The sequence below is a fragment of the Mesocricetus auratus genome, unplaced genomic scaffold, assembly GCF_017639785.1.
Source record: "Mesocricetus auratus isolate SY011 unplaced genomic scaffold, BCM_Maur_2.0 Super-Scaffold_100047, whole genome shotgun sequence".
Lineage (NCBI taxonomy): Eukaryota > Metazoa > Chordata > Mammalia > Rodentia > Cricetidae > Mesocricetus > Mesocricetus auratus.
The window spans coordinates 7,185,708-7,202,885 of record NW_024429224.1 but is presented as its reverse complement, the minus strand read 5'-3'; the positions used below and the strand labels follow the sequence as shown (position 1 = coordinate 7,202,885).

Sequence of the window (17,178 nt, the reverse complement as noted above, 5' to 3'; positions counted from 1 at the left end):
AGGCGCACACACACGCACACACACGCACACACACACGCGCATGCGCACGCACAGGTCAGCAGACAACTTGTGGGAGTTGGTTCTCTCCTTCCACCATGTGAGTCCTCGGTTAGAACTCAGACATCAGGCTTGGCGACAAGTGCTGACCCCTGCTGAGCATCTCACTGCTTTTCTCTGTGCTGTACGCTTTTGCAATAGGGTCTTGTTATGTCCCAGGCTGGGACATATGGAACTCATGCCTTTCCTCCACTCTGCAGCACTATGCCAGGCAGTGTTCCCTTTGTGTCCGTGGTCCTGACCGTCTGTTATCATCTAGTACTCCCTCCCTAAGACGTGTGGCCCCTGGGCCTGCTGAGGTTAGGGACACGGCTCACACACTAGTGGGGCATCCTGGGGAACGGGTCACTTCAGATGGGTCTCACTCTTCTCAACTGGTCTAGGATGGACATTTGGGACATTCACACGGTTCCAACTTTTCCGTCTGGCTGGTGGGCCTAGCCTTGGTCCTCAGTGTGTAGGAACCAAATTGCCTGAAGTGATGTAGGGAGAGATTTTACGTATCTGTGGCGCTGACCACTCCCGTGTGGGTGTGCTCACAGGTACGTAGAACGTACGGGGCGATAAATAGAGCTCGGGGGAGGAGACTCTCTCTCTTTGGGTTTTGGTTTTGACCTGGAGAGCAGCGTGTGGACCTTTGGTTCTTGGCTTTTCAAGTAAGTGATTTCTCTATTTTATGTAGTTTAATATTTCCGAATTAAAGTGATGTCTGTAAGCGGGGCTCATCCAATCTGATACAAGCTAGAGTAAATGGCAGCAGGTCGCATGGAAGGACCGGCCGCTCCTGCTGAAAGTAGTGGTCTTCTGTCAGCAGGGCGAGTCCTGTCCTGGAGAGAATGCTCAGCCCTGCCCTCACTCTTGAGGACACGGGGAGCGCTATGCACAGACTTAGAAACTGGCTGTGCGTCCATTCCACTCTGCTCTAGCTCTGGGCGAGCGCGACGGCAGTCTCTAGCTGTGCCACTGATTCCCCACAGGGAAGGCCTGTACCCTGGGTTGTGACAGAAAATAAACTCCCTAGGAGAACTCACAAGGACCTCTAAGCTGCCCAGTGACACTGCTCTCTGGTACCTTAAGTTCCCCTTCGATGAGCGAGCACCTACTACTGGAACAACAAGTGTTTAGAAAGCACAGCTAGCACGCCCGAGGGACAGGCTCGGGAGGCCTGAGAGCATACCAGGATGTCATGGAGTTCTTCTTCTCGCTGCTTCTTTTCCTTGAGTAGTTGCTGGAGCAGGTTGCTGAGTGCCCGGCGCTGCTCTGAGACCATCTCCTGCAACACAGGATCAGACCTGAGGCCGCTGTGGGTCCCTGCGGTGGCCCCCACAATACAGCTAGGCATGGCCTGCGAGCCCCACTAACGGAACTCAGGGCTCTGACTCCTGCCTCTAGGACGAGCTGAAGGACAGAGCCCAGAGGCACCTCAATCCTTGCATGCCACCCACTTCCCCCCAAGTCCTCAACTCCCCTCTTTGTGGGCTTCAGGCCAGGCATGGGACCCTTGTGATGATGGCAATGGAGGGTGAGAAACGCCAAACAAAAGAAACGACAAGCCGTGGGCCTTGCTGACCACGGCACGGGGGTGGAGGGAGGAAAATGGCAGGAAGGGCTGATATGGAGCCTGAACTATGAGAAGAGAACACCGCATTTGGATAAAGAGGGGGGGCTCCATATCAGACGGGGCTGCCCCACAGGGAGACACATGCCACAGCTTATCTTCTCGTTCTTAGAAACCCCATGGAGGTCCCAACAGTGAGTGTCCTGTGACTCAAATGGGCACAGACAAACAGTTTCTCTGTGCAGCCCAGTTCCTCATCTGAGAAAACCATCAGAGGCTCACCAAGAACCTGTCTGATGGGCTGATGACACAGGCTAGCCATGAACGATGGCGTCTACCTTAGAGAGGGCTGAAAGAGGGACCCAGTGGGACAATGACATGTCTCAGGCCACCTAGCAATCTCGGTGGTTCTCTCAGTACTGGAAGGTTGTGGGTCAACTTAGCCTCTTCTCCTGGCACAGACAGTGACAGTGACAGATGGAAACTGAGGCCTGGCATGGACATGCGTCCTCATGCTGTCCTACCCTGTCCCCGTGTGTGCCTGGGGGGACTGAGGTCCAGGGAAGGGCAGGGCACCCCTTTTCTCCAGTGCCGAGGCTGTATGGCCAGGCTGTGTGAGAGCCACAGCCAGGTCCCAGTGTCCAGTCCAGACTTCCATGTGCCAATCCGTGCTGCCCTCTGGTCTGTGAGCGGGACAACCAGGCCAGAGCCACAGCCAGCTTCCGCTCACATGCTCCTGGGACACCACAACTCCCCCAACAGGGAATGAGCCCAGAATGACCTGAAGCCCGCCTGACAACACAGCCACCAGCCCGGAGAAGGGAACGCGGAGATGGGGATGGTGTCCCTGAGGCCTGGCAATGAAGCCCTCCTTCCTCTGACCCTCCTGCCCAGCACAAAGCTACCTTTGATCTTGGACCACGTTGTCTATTGGGGCTGGACCTGTCCTGTCTTCTGGGGAAGCCCATGCCTGGGCCTGAGGAGCAGCTGCTCCGAGGTCGGGCGCTGGGTAACGGTTGTTGTCTGGCTGGGAGCCTCACATACCTGAAGCGTCTCTGTGTCCAGGGACTTCCTCTTTAACTCCAGCTGTGTCAGCTGCAGTAACTCAGTTTCTATTAGCCTAATCTAAACAGAAGACGAGACAGGGCGTTGATTCACAATCACCACGGTTCCCTTATGTACTGCTGCATGGCCAACATGGACTCAGAAACCTTTGTCAGGAGGCTGGGTTACCCTGCACAAAGTGGGACTTGCGGGCTTTGGGACCTCACAAGGGAGTGGAAACAAGCTGCCCTGCATGGCTCCGCATGGCCTGGAACATGGACATACATGCTTTGGTCAACACCACTGACCAGGGACCCAGCTGCATTATTTCACCCAGAGTCTAGCCGCTGGGGTGTATGACTGCCTTCATTACCAGGAAACTGACACAGAGCAGGTAAAGTGAGAGAACGTTTACTAGGGATATCCCAGCTCGGGGTCTGGAGTAGAATAGGGTCATTAAGAAACCAGCGACTTCTCTAACCCCTGCCGGTCAACGACCCTATGGCCTCTTCCAACCTGAGTCCCTGACCCCACAGCCCCTGGTCAGAGGAATGAGCTTCATGTCTGGCAATGTGGGATTGAAATTAAGGAGGGAGATTAAAAAAAAGTTAGTTTAGGTCAAACAAGAAAAGAAAGGAAAAGAAAGGAAAAGGACCATGCAAAAATGAGAGATTGAGTGTGTGAACACGAAGCGATGTGTGTTCCCATAGCCTGACAGCTGGCAGCGCCTCTGGCCCCAGCCCCACAAGGCCCAGCAGGGGTCCTACCCAAGGCCAATGCACGGGTTAGTAGTGGAGACTGATGGAGGGTGGTCTCCTACCAGACCAGGGTTCTTCCTCAGTAGATCTCAGGCCCTGGCTGCCCACTCAAGAGGGAAGCCATTGCTGAGTCACTTTAAGCCGAGGGGAGCACTGAGGGTGAGCTGGCCAGTTTCCCGAGGAGCCATAATTAGGGTTGCCCTTCCCCCAGCCCATGTGTCATGGAAACACACACTGTATTTGCCCGGCAGACTCTGGCCAGGCTCTGGGATAAGACCGTCTCCAGTGCTGTTCAAGGCTCAAGCCAAGGTCTCCTAAGTAGAGTCTATGTGAGCTGTCAGCCATGACACTCAGTGACCGCTGCCCTGGCGAGCCAGGTCTCCACGTGGGAGCAGGGCTGGTGGCCCGGCCACACTCACCTGGTTCCTGATCTGCCGGTGTGCCAGGTCTCGCTTCACCTGGAGAGCCTCGAACGCAGCCCTCTGGATCATACTCTGCAAGAGACCACACAGACCACTCCCTGAGGCTGCACTCCCTGAGGCTGCACTCCCTGGCTCTTCCAAGAGCTACACCAGCCACAGGGAGCAACACCCGACTAAAAACACCTTGAAGTGTGATTTCATGCTTCTGGGGAGACAGAAAAATAGCTCTCTTCTCTTTTTCCTTTTGATGCAGGGTCTATATAACTGAAATTGGTTTTGAATCCTGCCTCAGTCGTCTTGACTCAGCCCCCTGAGTGGTGGAATTGCAAGCATGTATTATCACACCTAGATAGAGAAGTAACTTTTTTTATTTTTCGAGACAGGGTTTCTCTGTGTGGCCCTGGCAGTCCTAGAACTCACTCTGTAGCCCAGGTTAGCCTTGAACTTAGAGATCCACCTACCTCTTTGTCCTGAGTGCTGGGATTAAAGGAGTGCACCACACTGCCCATCTGAGAAGTAACTTTTTTGGGGGGGGGGGTTGAGACAGGGTTTCTCTGTGGCTTTGGAGCCTGTCCTGGAACTCGCTCTGTAGACCAGGCTGGTCTCCAACTCACAGAGATTCACCTGCCTCTGCCTCCCGAGTGCTGGGATTTGCGACACCAATGCCAGGCTGAGAAGTAACTTTTTATCTTATTCATTAAAAAAAAAAAAAGATGGAAAAGATGGTACTACTAAAGGTTCTGGGGTCAAAGGGCGTGGCAGTCAGAGGACCGCTTGTGAGGTTGGCTCTCCATGTCCCACACCATGCACTCAATTTCCTTCTCTCTCTCTTTTCTGTTTTATTTACTTGTTTTAATTTTTGAGACAGGGCCTCTCTATGTCTCCCTGACTGTCCTGGAACTCACTATGTATGTACACCAGGACCCAAACTCAGAGATCTGACTGTCTCTGCCTCCCCGGTGGGATTAAAGGGGTGCACCAGTACACCCAGACTCTTTTCATTATTTTTGGGGTAAGGTGGTATCATGCACCCCAGGCTGGTCTGAAACTCCCTATGTAGCTAGGGCGACCTTGAACTTCTGATCCTCCTATATTCACCTCACACATGACAGGATGACAGATGTACACCGCCACCCGGTTTCCAGAAGTGCTGGGATGCAACCTTTGTCTTTGGACACGCTGGGGAATCTCTACCCACTGAGCCACACATCCACCCCAAACACTGCATTCCTACAACAGACGATGGCATGCCTGCTTCTGTTGTCCATTTCACAGATGAGGCCCTGCTCGTGACGGGGCCAGGTCTACCCAGATCCCCAGCCTTTCTTTAACCAGGGGCAGGTGCCCTCCCCGAGGAACAGGGTTCCCAGCAGACAAGTCCCACAGACGTAAATCACAGAGTTAGGAGGGGGGGAGGGCACGATGGATGAGCACAGCCCGGACGATACAAATACAAGCTCAGAGAAGAATCAGGAGCCGCTCCAGGGAAAAGGCTAACGGATCACAGCGGGGCCTTCTTCATCCATTTCAGGCTCTGCCTGGCATCTTCTGAGCCTCAGATAAAGGCAGTGGGTCAGAGCAACAGTGTGCACGCAGAAGCAGAGACAGAGGCCCTGCCCCAGCTCCCTGAGCAGAACCAGTCACCTCTGGGCACGAAGTCCTTAGGCTGAGCTCCCTGTCAGGGTGGGATGAGTGTCCCCAGGGAGGGGGAAGGGACAGAGGGCTACGCCTGGAGGCTCAGGCTCCCGTGTCTCCAAGGTCCCTGGGTCCTACAGGAGGCTGTGTCAGGCTCCGGGCAGGGGCTCACCTCCTGAAGGATGTGGCTGATGGCTTTGTTCTGATCCATCTGTTGCCATGACAGAATCTGCTGGAACCGCTGGTCCATTTCAGCCATGCTGCCAGAAAAATAGAATAGTCATTTACTGAGTACTTCCTGAGCACCTACTGTGTGCTGGGCGCCTCGGAGGAGACCGAGATAAATAATCACTCAACACCACCGGCAGGACACGTGCAGTCTCAGGGACATCAGGGAGGGTGGTACAGCTCCAAGTTGGCGGAGAATCACCCGGGTCCTACTGGGTCTCCTTCACAACACCCCCTGAAGTGGCTGCCTGGCTCCTGCCCAGCCACCTCTTGATGCCCTAATGAGCCACTCAGCCTCTGGAATGTTCCTTCCAGCATTTCCACACTGGCTGTACTCCGTGTTCAACCCTACAACAAGGCCGGTGACCGGCACAGAACCTGAAACCTCAGGATTCCCAAGCATCAAGACGTTAGCTTTGAGTTTCTTTCACATTAACTTTAAAAAAAATTTTTTGGTGATTTTAAAAAGGATTTATTTTTATGTTTATGGGTGTTTCACCTACATATATGTAAGTGCACCACATGTATGCAGTGCCCACAGAGACCGGAAGACCTCAGCTTTGACGCACAGGGGGACGGATAATAGTTGCACAGACAGAGCAGCACCCGGCGCACAGAGGTAGATGGTTGCCCTCAGTTTATCACTGCCTAAGCCTGCCTCGTGAGTCTAGACAAGAAAACCCAGAGGTTGGCTATCACCTGTCCTGACAGCACTGCCAAGGCTGGGACGGCCTGGGGACTTCAGGGTCCTGCTCTCGCCCCAGTCTTGGACCCCCAGCTGACCCCATCGGAGCCCTCACCTGGGAACACACGCTGTTCCTTACCTTACCTGGAACAGGCCTGCTGGACCAGGCTCTGCCTCTGAGACTCATAGGCCATCTGGATGAGCCGGCTCTTGCAGCTCTCGGTCAGCATCTGCTGCATGGCGGCTGCGGAGAGATGGCTGTGCGTGAGCTTCAGAGAAAGGTGGCTGCTCTCGGGGTCCCCTGGGTAAGGGCAGGCCCAGGGGGCTCGCCTGCTGACTGCTGGATGGTCCGACACTCTTAAAAAGGGCCTCCCCCTCTCCATCCTTCCTTGACAGCATTGCTAAGTAGCCCAGACTGGTCTTGAACTCTCAATCCTCCTGCCCCAGCACCCTGAGTTCTGTGACTGCAAATGAGCACCAGCACCTAGCCTTAAAAAAAAAAAAACTATACTGCCGAGTGCTGGTGGCACACGCCTTTAGTCCCAGCAGTCGGGAGGCAGAGGCAGGCAGGGGAGGCCAGCCTGATCTACAAAGCAAGTACCAGGACAGCCAGGGCTACACAGAGAAAACATGCCTTTGTTATTTTTTGTGAATTCTTTAAAAATTAAAAAAAAATTGTTCTGCCTGGGCGACCTGTGCACCCTGCGCACGCAGTCCCTGTGGAGGCCAGTAGAGGGCTCTGGATCCCCTGGGACTGGAGTCACAGAGGGTGGTGAGCTACCGTGAAGAGCTGGTATTAGAACCACAAAAACCCTCACCTTTCCCACCCTACAACTCACAGGCGATCTCACGCTGCCTCAGGTTCTCTGTCTCCTCCTGCGTTATGGACATCAACTGTTCCATTCTTATTCTAGGAAGAAATAAAAAAAGCACAAAACCAAAACCCATCCATTCATTCCAACAAGAATCTTACCAGATACACACTGCCTCCTCCAGGAAGCCTACCCTGATGATCCAGTCCATGCTGCATGCCCACAGTATCACACACATCCCCTGAGGAGTCAACCTTGAGCCTGGGCTTTAAAGACGTGTGTAGAAGATGATTATTCTCTAGGACAGTGGGTCACCAACGTTAGGAGCCAGTACTATGAACAAATGGGAAGATGCCTAACAACCAGGGACACTGAAGGACACTGTTGGCTGCTGTTGCTTGCTGGCGACTTCAGACAATGGGACACCTTCCTGCACCGCCAAGAGGGATGTACACAGACAGCAGGAGAAGTCAGAGCCTCACCTGAATGCCCTCTGCATATTTACCCCAAAACCAGTTCACTGACAGTACCTAAGGACAGCCTCATTCCGACGCAGGGTCTCTACTATGTAGCCCTGGCCTCTGCCTTCTGAGCAGGTTTTAGGAAATACCATTTTATGTGTATAGGTTTTTTACCTACATGTCTATCTGTGTCCCACATTCGAATGTGCCTAGTGTCCCCAGACACCACAAGAGGCTGTCAGAGCCCCTGGACCTGGAGTTACAGATGGTTGTGAGCTCTCATGTGGGTTTGAACTCGGGTCTTCTGGAAGAGCAGCTAGTGCTTGTAACCGCTGAGCCATTCCTCCAGCCCCCAACAAACAAGGTCTTGGGCACAGAGCTAAATCCACAACACTAGGAAGTCAAAGAATTTAAGGGTGACGTCTCACACACACACATACACACACACACACACACACACATACACACACACACACACACACACACGGCATGCTGTGTGTGCATTTTTGTATTCATGTCGCAATCAGCACCCTGCATGTCCCCGTGTGTGACTACTTCAAAGGCCTGGACGGGGCTGTCCTTTGGCCTAGGGCGACTCCAGACATGGTCTGTCACTAAGGGCTGGATGTGTGTGTGCCACTGGGTACCACTCAGCTGCGCCTCGGCAGCCACAGCTGGACTGGGCAGGACAGACGCAGGGAGGACTCCGAGGATCCTCCTGGGTGGTGAGGGCTGTGACGGCTGGGGAGAGGTTCCCCGGACAGCTCAGATGTTCTGCCGCTGTGGGGACCCAGAAGGGTCATGGGAGAGTCACAGAGACATCTCAGAGAGGGACGGGCGGTGGTGCCGGCCCCTCCCCCATCATTTATCTTTGCTTGTTTCTCTTTTTTCCTTCCTTTAATTTTTTTTTTCTTTTTTGGACAGGCCTCACTATGTAGCCTAGGCTAGCTTGGAACTTCCTATGTAGACCAGGTTGGTCTCCAGCTTGTGATCCTCCTGAGGGCTAGGATTACAGACATGTACCACACACACACGTGTGTGTACACGTATTGTTTGTGGAGGCCAAGTGTTGGATGTCTTCCTCTGTCCCTCTCTCCTGACTTTTTGAGACAAAGTTTCTCCCTGACCCCGAAACTCATCGGTCTCACCAGAAGGTCTTACAGATTCCTGTTTCTACCCCAGCCTTGCAATTGCAGGGCGCACTGCCATGCTTGGGTTTTATGCAGGTGCTAAGGACGCTGGGAACTCAGGTCCTGACGCCTGCGTGGGAAGCTCTTTACGGAGCCATCTCTCAGTCCCTTCTGCTAAGAGTACTCACTATGTGGTAGGAGCTGGCTTGAACTCCTGCTTCACATCCCTGGCGCTAGAATGCCAGCTGCGTGCCAAGCCTGACCTATTATTTCTCTGACAACAAACGCGGTGCGCCTCCAAGTAGCCAACCTGGTGAATGCCCAAGACGAAGGGAAAACAAGGGCCACCACCTGGAATTTCCGTCTGTCACGGCGTCCAGCATCAACCCTGGGGATGGGTCCCTTTGCTTCTCACATGCAAACATCTGAAGAGCCAGGCTGAGTCCATTCTGCTTAATGCTGCCCACTATAGCAGTGGAGGAATGCAGTCGGTCCTGTGTATCCGTGGGCTCTGTTTGCGGATTCAATCAGTAATACTTGGAAAAACCTCGTGTCTCTACTGGCACGAGCATATTTCCCCTGTATCTCCTAAGCAATGGGGCAGAGCTGCTATTTGCACAGCATCTGCATTACATCAGGTATCACAAAGAGCGCACAGCAGACAGAAAAACGTGAGAACTGTAGGTTCTCAACCTTCCTAATGCTACTGCCACCTTTAACAGCTCCTCATGTTGTGGTGACACACACCAGAAAACCATTCTCGCTGCTGCTTCACAGCTGCAATTTTGCTACTGTTAAACGCAGAACGTAAATACCTGTGTTTTTGGATGGTCTAAGGTGACCCTGTGAAAAGATCATTTATTCCCTTGTCGTGACCCATGGGTTGAGAACCACTGTTCTAGGCAACTATCTCACTTTATTTGAGGGACCTGCGCAGCTGTGGTTGGGGGCCAAAAGTATCACATTCTTTTTATTTCTACAAATATGGATTTTTAAAATTTTATTCATTTATTTTTAGTTTTGGACAGGGTTTCTCTATGCAGCCCTGGGTGTCCTGGCATTTACTTTGTAGACCAGGCTGGGCTTGAATTCACAGAGATCTGATTGCCTTTCTTAGTGCTGGGATTAAAGGCATATGCCACCATACCTGGGCTAAATGTGAATTAAAAAAATTTTTTTTTGTTTTTTTTGTTTTGTTTTTCGAGACAGGGTTTCTCTGTGGCTTAGGAGGCTGTCCTGGAACTCGCTCTGTAGACCAGGCTGGCCTCGAACTCACAGAGATCCGCCTGCCTCTGCCTCCCGAGTGCTGGGATTAAAGGCGTGCGCCACCAACGCCCAGCTTAAAAATGTTTTATAGCTAAAATACAGATGGGCATTATAGATCTGTCTTCCTTCTTTTATATTTCTCAGTTTTTCTCAAGGATGTACTTTTTTTTTTTTTCGAGACAGGGTTTCTCTGTGGCTTTGGAGGCTTTCCTAAAACTAGCTCTTGTAAACCAGGCTGGTGTTGAACTCACAGAGATCTGCCTGCCTCTGCCTCCCGAGTGCTGGGATTAAAGGCCTGTACCACCACCACCTGGCATGGATGTACACATTTTATTTTATTTATTTAATTTCTTTTGGTGTTTTCGAGACAGGGTTTCTCTGCGACTTTGGAGGAACTAGCTCTTATAGACCAGGCTGGTCTTGAACTCACAGAGATCCGCCAGCCTCCCGAGTGCCTGTACCACAAATGCCCGGCGTGGGTGGTACATATTTTAAGAACTAAAAGATCTATTATTAACTGGATGCTAAGAGGTGACTCTCCTAGAGTGCCAGGGAGACTTCCCAGTACAAGGGAGGAGCCTATGGTTCCCTTTCCCCAGAGCACTGAGTGTCCCAGGGTGTCTGCTCCCCAGAGCAGTGAGAGCCCCAGGGTGTCCATTCCCTAGAGTGGTGAGCACCCCAGGGTGTCTGTTCCCCAGAGCACTGAGTGTCCCAGGGTGTCTGTTCCCCAGAGCACTGAGTGTCCCAGGGTGTCTGTTCCCCAGAGCACTGAGTGTCCCAGGGTGTCTGTTCCCCAGAGCAGTGAGAGCCCTAGGGTGTCTGTTCCCCAGAGTGGTGAGCACCCCAGGGAACTTTCTCCAGACCCGTGGTCCTAGAGGCTCACTTACCTCTCATTCTCGAGCGATTTTAGGATCTCAGAACTCTTCTTCTGCCTGTGGGAAAAACCAGAGATAGCTGTGAGCATCAGCAATGCTGCCTCCAACCAAGCTGCCCACCTCACCACACTGGCTGAGTCCACTCACTACCCAGGAGCTCTGTCCTCGGCTGGGAAACCCTCTCAGGCTCTCCTATGATGGGACAGTGGAAGTACTTCTTAGGTGACAGGCTAAGGTGGCGCACTCCTTTAATCCCAGCACTCGGGAGGCAGAGGCTGGCATATCTCTGTGAGTTTGAGGCCAGCCTGGTCTACAGAGTGAGTTCCAGGCCAGCCAGGGCTGCACAGACAAGCAGTAAGTAATAAGAGATAACACAGAGTGTGGGAACACACAGAGCGGGGTACGGACGCACCAGACCAGGGTCTCTCTCCCGCATTCGCTCACTTTGTCCCTGAAGATGACAGAAGAAAAGGGTGCAAGGCCTGGCAGAAGGAAGCCCGGGGCTAGTGGGGCATTTGGCTAGAGCCAGCCCCCAGAATCTTCCTGTGGTGGATCCCTAACTAATCAGATGTTTTCAGACATGGGAGCTCTACTCGGCTCCTTCCTCTCCAACCCCATCATGAGCTGCTCTTGGTAGCAGTAGTTCCTAAGTAAGACAGTTTGTTACCTATAGGGTGAGCGGCTGCCCTCAGGCAACAGGCTACTAGGAAGCCAAAAGCAGAAGTCTGTGGTTTTTACCTGCTAGAATGTAAAAAGGAAACAGGCGGGGGAGGGGTGGTGGTGGTGGCTTAATGCAGTCAATAGTCCTGTGACAGAAGCCAATTCTGCAAACCCCGGGATAGGTTTTCCGTAAGTCAAAGCAACCAAAGCGCCTTCCTTGGAGCCTAGCACAGGAATGCTTGTCCCTGGCCCTCAGCGGGCATTCTGGGGGCTGGCCAGGACTGACCTCTGATTGTCCTGCAGGAGTCTGTGGATGCGGCTGGCAATGCTCTGCTCCGTCTGCTTCAGCTGCGCCTGCAGCTGCTGCCGTTCTGCGTCCAGACAGCGCTGGCGCTCACTCAGGCCCTGCTCCAGCCGTGTCTGCTCCTGCAGCAGGGGAGGCACAGGAACCCCAGATGCAGGCACGGTTGGGGTTTTGACTGGGGGAAGGAGAGGGGAGGTCCTAGCTCACTTTGTACATGTCCTTGGTGACCTTGGGCTGGTCCCTGCCTCCCCACTAGGCTCTTGAGTGTCCATTGTGCCCAAGGAGGCTGGCCAGGGTATCTAGTCAGGGCCTCCATTCCTGCTTCCAGGGGACGGCGGGGCAGCTTAATCCCCTGCTTCACCACTTCCTTGGGACCTGCACCAGGAGGCCACAGCCTTGGGGCCCAGGTGGGCTGGCGTGGCCACACACCTGCTTGACGGACTGCAGGATCTCGTCCTTGTGACTGTGGCTCTGCTGCAGGAGCTCAGCATGCTCTCGCTGCCCGAGGTCCAGGCGCCGCTCGAACTCCAGCTTCTCCAGCATCTTCTGCTCCTGTGGGAACAAGATGCCTGCCCTGTGTCTAAAGCAGAGCTGGGAGGAAGCTGTCCCTCAACTCCCTGAGTGAGGAGCTTCGATACTCCAGGAGAACAAAAGAGGCAGGGAGGCCCTTACCTTTCTCCTCTCGTAGTCTGAGAACCGGTTCTGGGGGAGAAAAGCCAGAGGTGAGGTCATGGTGGTGGCCGTGGTTCCTGCTGCATACCCTGACCCACCCAGCCTGCTTCTCTGGGACGAGGAGATGGAAGGGTGAAAACTGATGAAGGGACCTGGAGGGCTCCAGCATGAGCAATGCTGTACGCGTCTCACCCGCATGCACGCACGCACGCACGCACGCACGCAAATAATTTCTAAAAGCTCAAAGGCCATCCTTAGCTACATATTAAAAAATAAGATAAAATGAAAATCAAAGAGTGAGTGGGACACTTCCCAAGATGCTGATGCTGGTGGGGAAAGAGGCCTGGACACCTGATGTGGTGGCGGTTGTGGTAGCTGAGTCTGTGGCTCTGAACGGAGGGATCTGTAGCTACAGCTCTGAACACCTTCTTATGCCATTGGCTCAATACCTGCCCGGACACGCCCATGCCGGTAGCTCGTCTCACCTGCCATTCAGCCTCCTCCCTGGACAATCTGTTGATGGGTCCGTCGGGGCTGTCCTGGGAGGTCTCAGCTCCGTCTTGCTCCAGGACTGGCAGTAGGTACTGAGAAGGAGGGTAGTATTCCAGTCCTGACTCTATGGGCAGAGAAGGGACGCAAGCTGGTCAGGAGCACCCCAGCTGCTCGCTCTCCTCTGTCCTCCACCGCAGCTGCCCTGCTGGCTCAGTCCACTCTCATCTCCCAAGGCTGGGCCTCGCTTCTGTATAATAATTACTGCTCAGCGTCAGGCCTGGTGGCATAGCCTTGCAATCCCAGCTACTCAGAAAGCGGGGTGACTGCGAGTTCCAAGCTTGTCTAAGTAACTTAGCAAGACCCGTCTCAAAATGAAACACAGAAAAGGGCTGGGATGCACTGAGCGGTAGAGCCCCTGCCAAGCATATGTGGGGGCCCCAGTTCGATCCCCGCGGGAGGGAAATGGATGATGTCGCATATTTGAGTTCTGCAGTCTGCATATGCAAATTTACTTATGCTTTATTTTTATGCCTATTGCTTACACAAACATTAGGGAATCTTAAAGCATTCCTTTGGTGTTTAGAGTCACAGTAGGTAGCACAGGCTGGCCTCAAAGTCACAATCTTCCTGGTTTTGTTTCCCCAGGTGTCAAAATTATAGGTGTATACTACTCTATCCAGAAAAATTTTTCCCTTTATTTTAGCAGCTGGGAACTGAAGGCAGAGCCTCGTGTAGGTTAGCAAGTGCTCTGCCACAGCCTGAAGCACATTTAAAGTCGACTACACCCTTACGAGCCAGGGGCAGTGCTGGCTCCCAACGTGGTTGCTTCCAGGCACAAGCACACTTCCTCTGTGCCTGGCTCCTCTCTGGCAGAGACCCCCAGCTCGCTGTATGCAGTTTGTTCTTCCAATGCTGTGTGGGTATGAAACAGTTCATTCATTCTCCTGCTGCCGGACACCACGTGGGAACAGTGCTTCTGTGAGTGTCTGTGGACAGCACGGCTTCTCTGTCTGTTGGGCAAACACCTAGGCAGGGAACTAACTGAGCTGTAGCTGACAACATACGAAGACGGGGAGAGAGAGACAGGGTCTCACTACACAGCTCAGGCTAACCTTGATCTCACTAACAAGACTGACTCTGATCTCCCTGTGTGCAAGCGCTCAGTGCCACACCCAGCTGTATTTATAATTTACTGGTTTATTTGGAGATGGCTGGCCTCCCACCATACTATAAGCCCGCATCTGCTTCTGGGGTGCTAGGGTTACGGGTCTGTGCTACTACACACACGTTACGCGGTGCAGAGGCTTCATGTTTAACAGCCAGCACAGGGCAGCCAAGCTGCTTCCCCAGCCGGTCTTGAGACAGGATCATCAGGACATCATTTTTTTCCTGCAGCTCCAAGCCAGCAGACCTGGGATCATTTGCATATGGGAACACTCACCCTTCAGTTCACCCCGCACTCCTCATGAATAATTCAGATGACTAGAGGCTTGCTCTGAGAACACAGGTGACAACAGCCCCAAGATGGTCCCTCCGGGTGCCCAGGTCACAAGGGTCTCCTCAGGTGGCCCAGGCCTGCCTAGGGTGCTGTCCTCGTTCCTCCAGTTACTTACTACGTGCTCTTTGTGAAACCAGGCCTCCTGCTGGACCCCACCCTGCATTTTTCCTCCTTGGCTTCAGCACCCCAGCCATCCTGGCCCTCTCCACAGTACCTCAGGCTCCCCGACCGTCCTGTAGGTCTCTAACACTTGCCTCCTGTCTCTTCTCCTGACCCGAGCTCCCTGTCAGGCGTCAGCCATGCTACTTTCTCAGACAGGCTCCCCAGCCCTAACTAACCTAAGACAGATGCCTGACTAATCTTTCCCAAGCTCGGCCTGGGTGTTTAAGTCCCTGTGATCCTTCATTGTACCTGTGGCCCTCACTGGACCCTGACCTGCTGCCCCCAGCCTGCAGGGCAGGGGATGGCCATGAGGCCTGGGGGAGGGGCAGGGGTGGCCTGCCTTTACCTTTGCAAAGGAACTGCTGCACGGCCGCAGTGCCAGCGCCACACACCTCTGGCGGCGGGTAGACCATGGACAGGGCATCAAGGCTCAGCGTCTGTGGACACAGGGAACCCTTAACTGTGTACGCCACTTCACCGCCTGGCGCAGGCAAAGTCACTGTTATTAACTTGGGTGCTGGGTGTCTCCCCTGCCTACTCGGGGAGCAGAGATGGCCAGATCTAAAGAGCATTGATCCCACCTGGGTGACATTAGTAATCACTGTGGTGGCTTGAGTGTGCACACTGGGGCCACACTGCCCAATACGGTGGCTGAGTCACGGGTGGTCATTTACATTTCTTGAGCTGTGTGTGCATGCGTGTGTGTGGTGTGTGTGTGTGTGTGTGTGTGTGTGTGTGTGTGTAGAGCCCGGTGATAACCCTGAGTGTTTTCATTAGGAACCATTCACTTTGCTTTTCGAGATAATCTCTCACTGGCCTGGAACTTGGTAAGCTGGCTAGCAAGGCCCAGGGACCTGTTGTCTCTGCCCCAGGGCTGGGATTGTAGGTGCCTGGCTCTAGGGACTGAGCTCAGGTCTTTTACAAGCCTTTTCCCCACTGACCATCACCCCAGCCCCATTTTTTTCTCCTTAAGATCTTGTTATGTGGTCCAGGTTCCACCGGAATCTGTGACCCTCCTGCCTCCTTCCAGATGTCAGGAGCACAGGTGCACACTGTCACAAGCAGCCTTCATTTCAGTTTTCTGTTGTTGTTGTTGTTGTTTTTTACGAGACAGGGTTTCTTCTGTATTGTTTTCGAGGCTGTTGGTCCAGCCCAGCCTCGAACTCACAGAGATCCGCCTGCCTCTGCCTCCCGAATGCTGGGGTTAAAGGCGTGCGCCACCACCACCGCCTGGCTTCATTTCAGTTTTAATAAGTTAGGTCGCCGTGGCTATGTGCACATGTCAGCTTGGTAGCCACAGTTCTTGGGTGGCCATCCAGATGACAGCATCTGTGTTACCTGCAGGGGGAGTCTGTTTCTTGAGGGACACTCAGCCTGGCTTTAAACCCCAGCACAGTACAGTGAGCTGTGCACCCTAAACAGGTCATTTAGCTGGATCAGGGTGTAACTTTCTCAGTGTCACACTAGCGCGATATCCCTGATTTGACGGGATGTATGGCAGGTAACAGGGGACAGCATCTGAACGGAGCTGACTCACAATATGGCCTTGTTGACAATGCCTGTGCTCTCACTCTGATAAAAGGTCTGACCAGGGGCCAAGATGCTCCCAAGGGGTTTAAAGGAACATCTGGGAAAGGAGTTCCACCCAAACTTCTGCTGCAGAGCTGGGGCTCAAGCATGCTAAGCAAGGGCTCCGCCCCGGAGCCACAGCCCTAGGGCTCTCAGTGTCTTAGGGTAGTCAGCTTCAGGACCAGGGACATGCTCTGAGCTATGCTGACATATTTGGCAACTGCAAAGCACAGGTGACTCTTTTCCTGTGCATTAACAAAGATTCGACAGCACCATTTAGTTCCTTGGTGGCACCAGTCACGTTCCAAATGCTCAAGGGACGTGTGTGGCCACTGAACTGGGCAGCACAGTCAGCGGAAACTCCCATTATTGCAGAGCAATCTCCTGAGAGTCACAGAGAACGCAGCTGACCGAGCACACGGCATTTCCACCGTGCGAGGGGCGCCAGACACAGATGAGCCGGCTCTCCTCAACTGTCACCTCCCAGACACCTCTGCTCTACAGTGTAACTCAACAGAGCTGAGTCACCAAAAGAACTAGGGAGTTCTGGGATGCTCAGCCAGGCTGTCACCGATACCCAGACACTGAGCTTTGCAAAGGTGATGGCCATAAGGGTTGTTGCAGAGGGTGTGATGCCCAATCCCATCTCTGACCAGCAGTGTGGCCTTTGAGAAGTCCAATAGACTTGCTTGTGCCCCAGTCCCGTCATCGGCGAAGTCATAACAGGACACGCCTGCAGGGGTTCTGTGTGGGTTCTGGAGCTAACACAGGCCCAGCTGGTAGAGCAAAGCCCTGGGATGAGTGCCGGCACCATACAAACTGGGTGTATTGGTGCAAATCTGTACTCTTAGTAGGTGGAGGCGGAGGATGAAAAGTTCAAAGCCATCCTC

The 17,178-nt window shown here is 53.4% G+C and overlaps 1 protein-coding gene across 2 annotated transcripts in view; it reads right to left on the bottom strand.

Moving 5' to 3' along the window:
- Lrsam1 (leucine rich repeat and sterile alpha motif containing 1) overlaps positions 1-17,178 on the bottom strand; it is a 34,090-nt gene that overhangs the window by 5,812 nt on the left and 11,100 nt on the right. The window contains exons 10-21 of one of the 2 annotated variants that reach the window (XM_040735625.1): positions 15,066-15,156; positions 13,053-13,183; positions 12,568-12,597; positions 12,325-12,447; positions 11,878-12,017; positions 10,944-10,988; positions 7,227-7,297; positions 6,532-6,631; positions 5,647-5,734; positions 3,837-3,911; positions 2,660-2,740; positions 1,235-1,330 (exon numbers count right to left, since the gene is read on the bottom strand). In XM_040735625.1, the coding sequence (XP_040591559.1) occupies positions 1,235-1,330; positions 2,660-2,740; positions 3,837-3,911; positions 5,647-5,734; positions 6,532-6,631; positions 7,227-7,297; positions 10,944-10,988; positions 11,878-12,017; positions 12,325-12,447; positions 12,568-12,597; positions 13,053-13,183; positions 15,066-15,156 (1,071 nt within the window). The remainder of the gene's footprint in view (positions 1-1,234; positions 1,331-2,659; positions 2,741-3,836; positions 3,912-5,646; positions 5,735-6,531; positions 6,632-7,226; positions 7,298-10,943; positions 10,989-11,877; positions 12,018-12,324; positions 12,448-12,567; positions 12,598-13,052; positions 13,184-15,065; positions 15,157-17,178) is intronic. The other variant, XM_040735626.1, reaches the window with a different exon arrangement.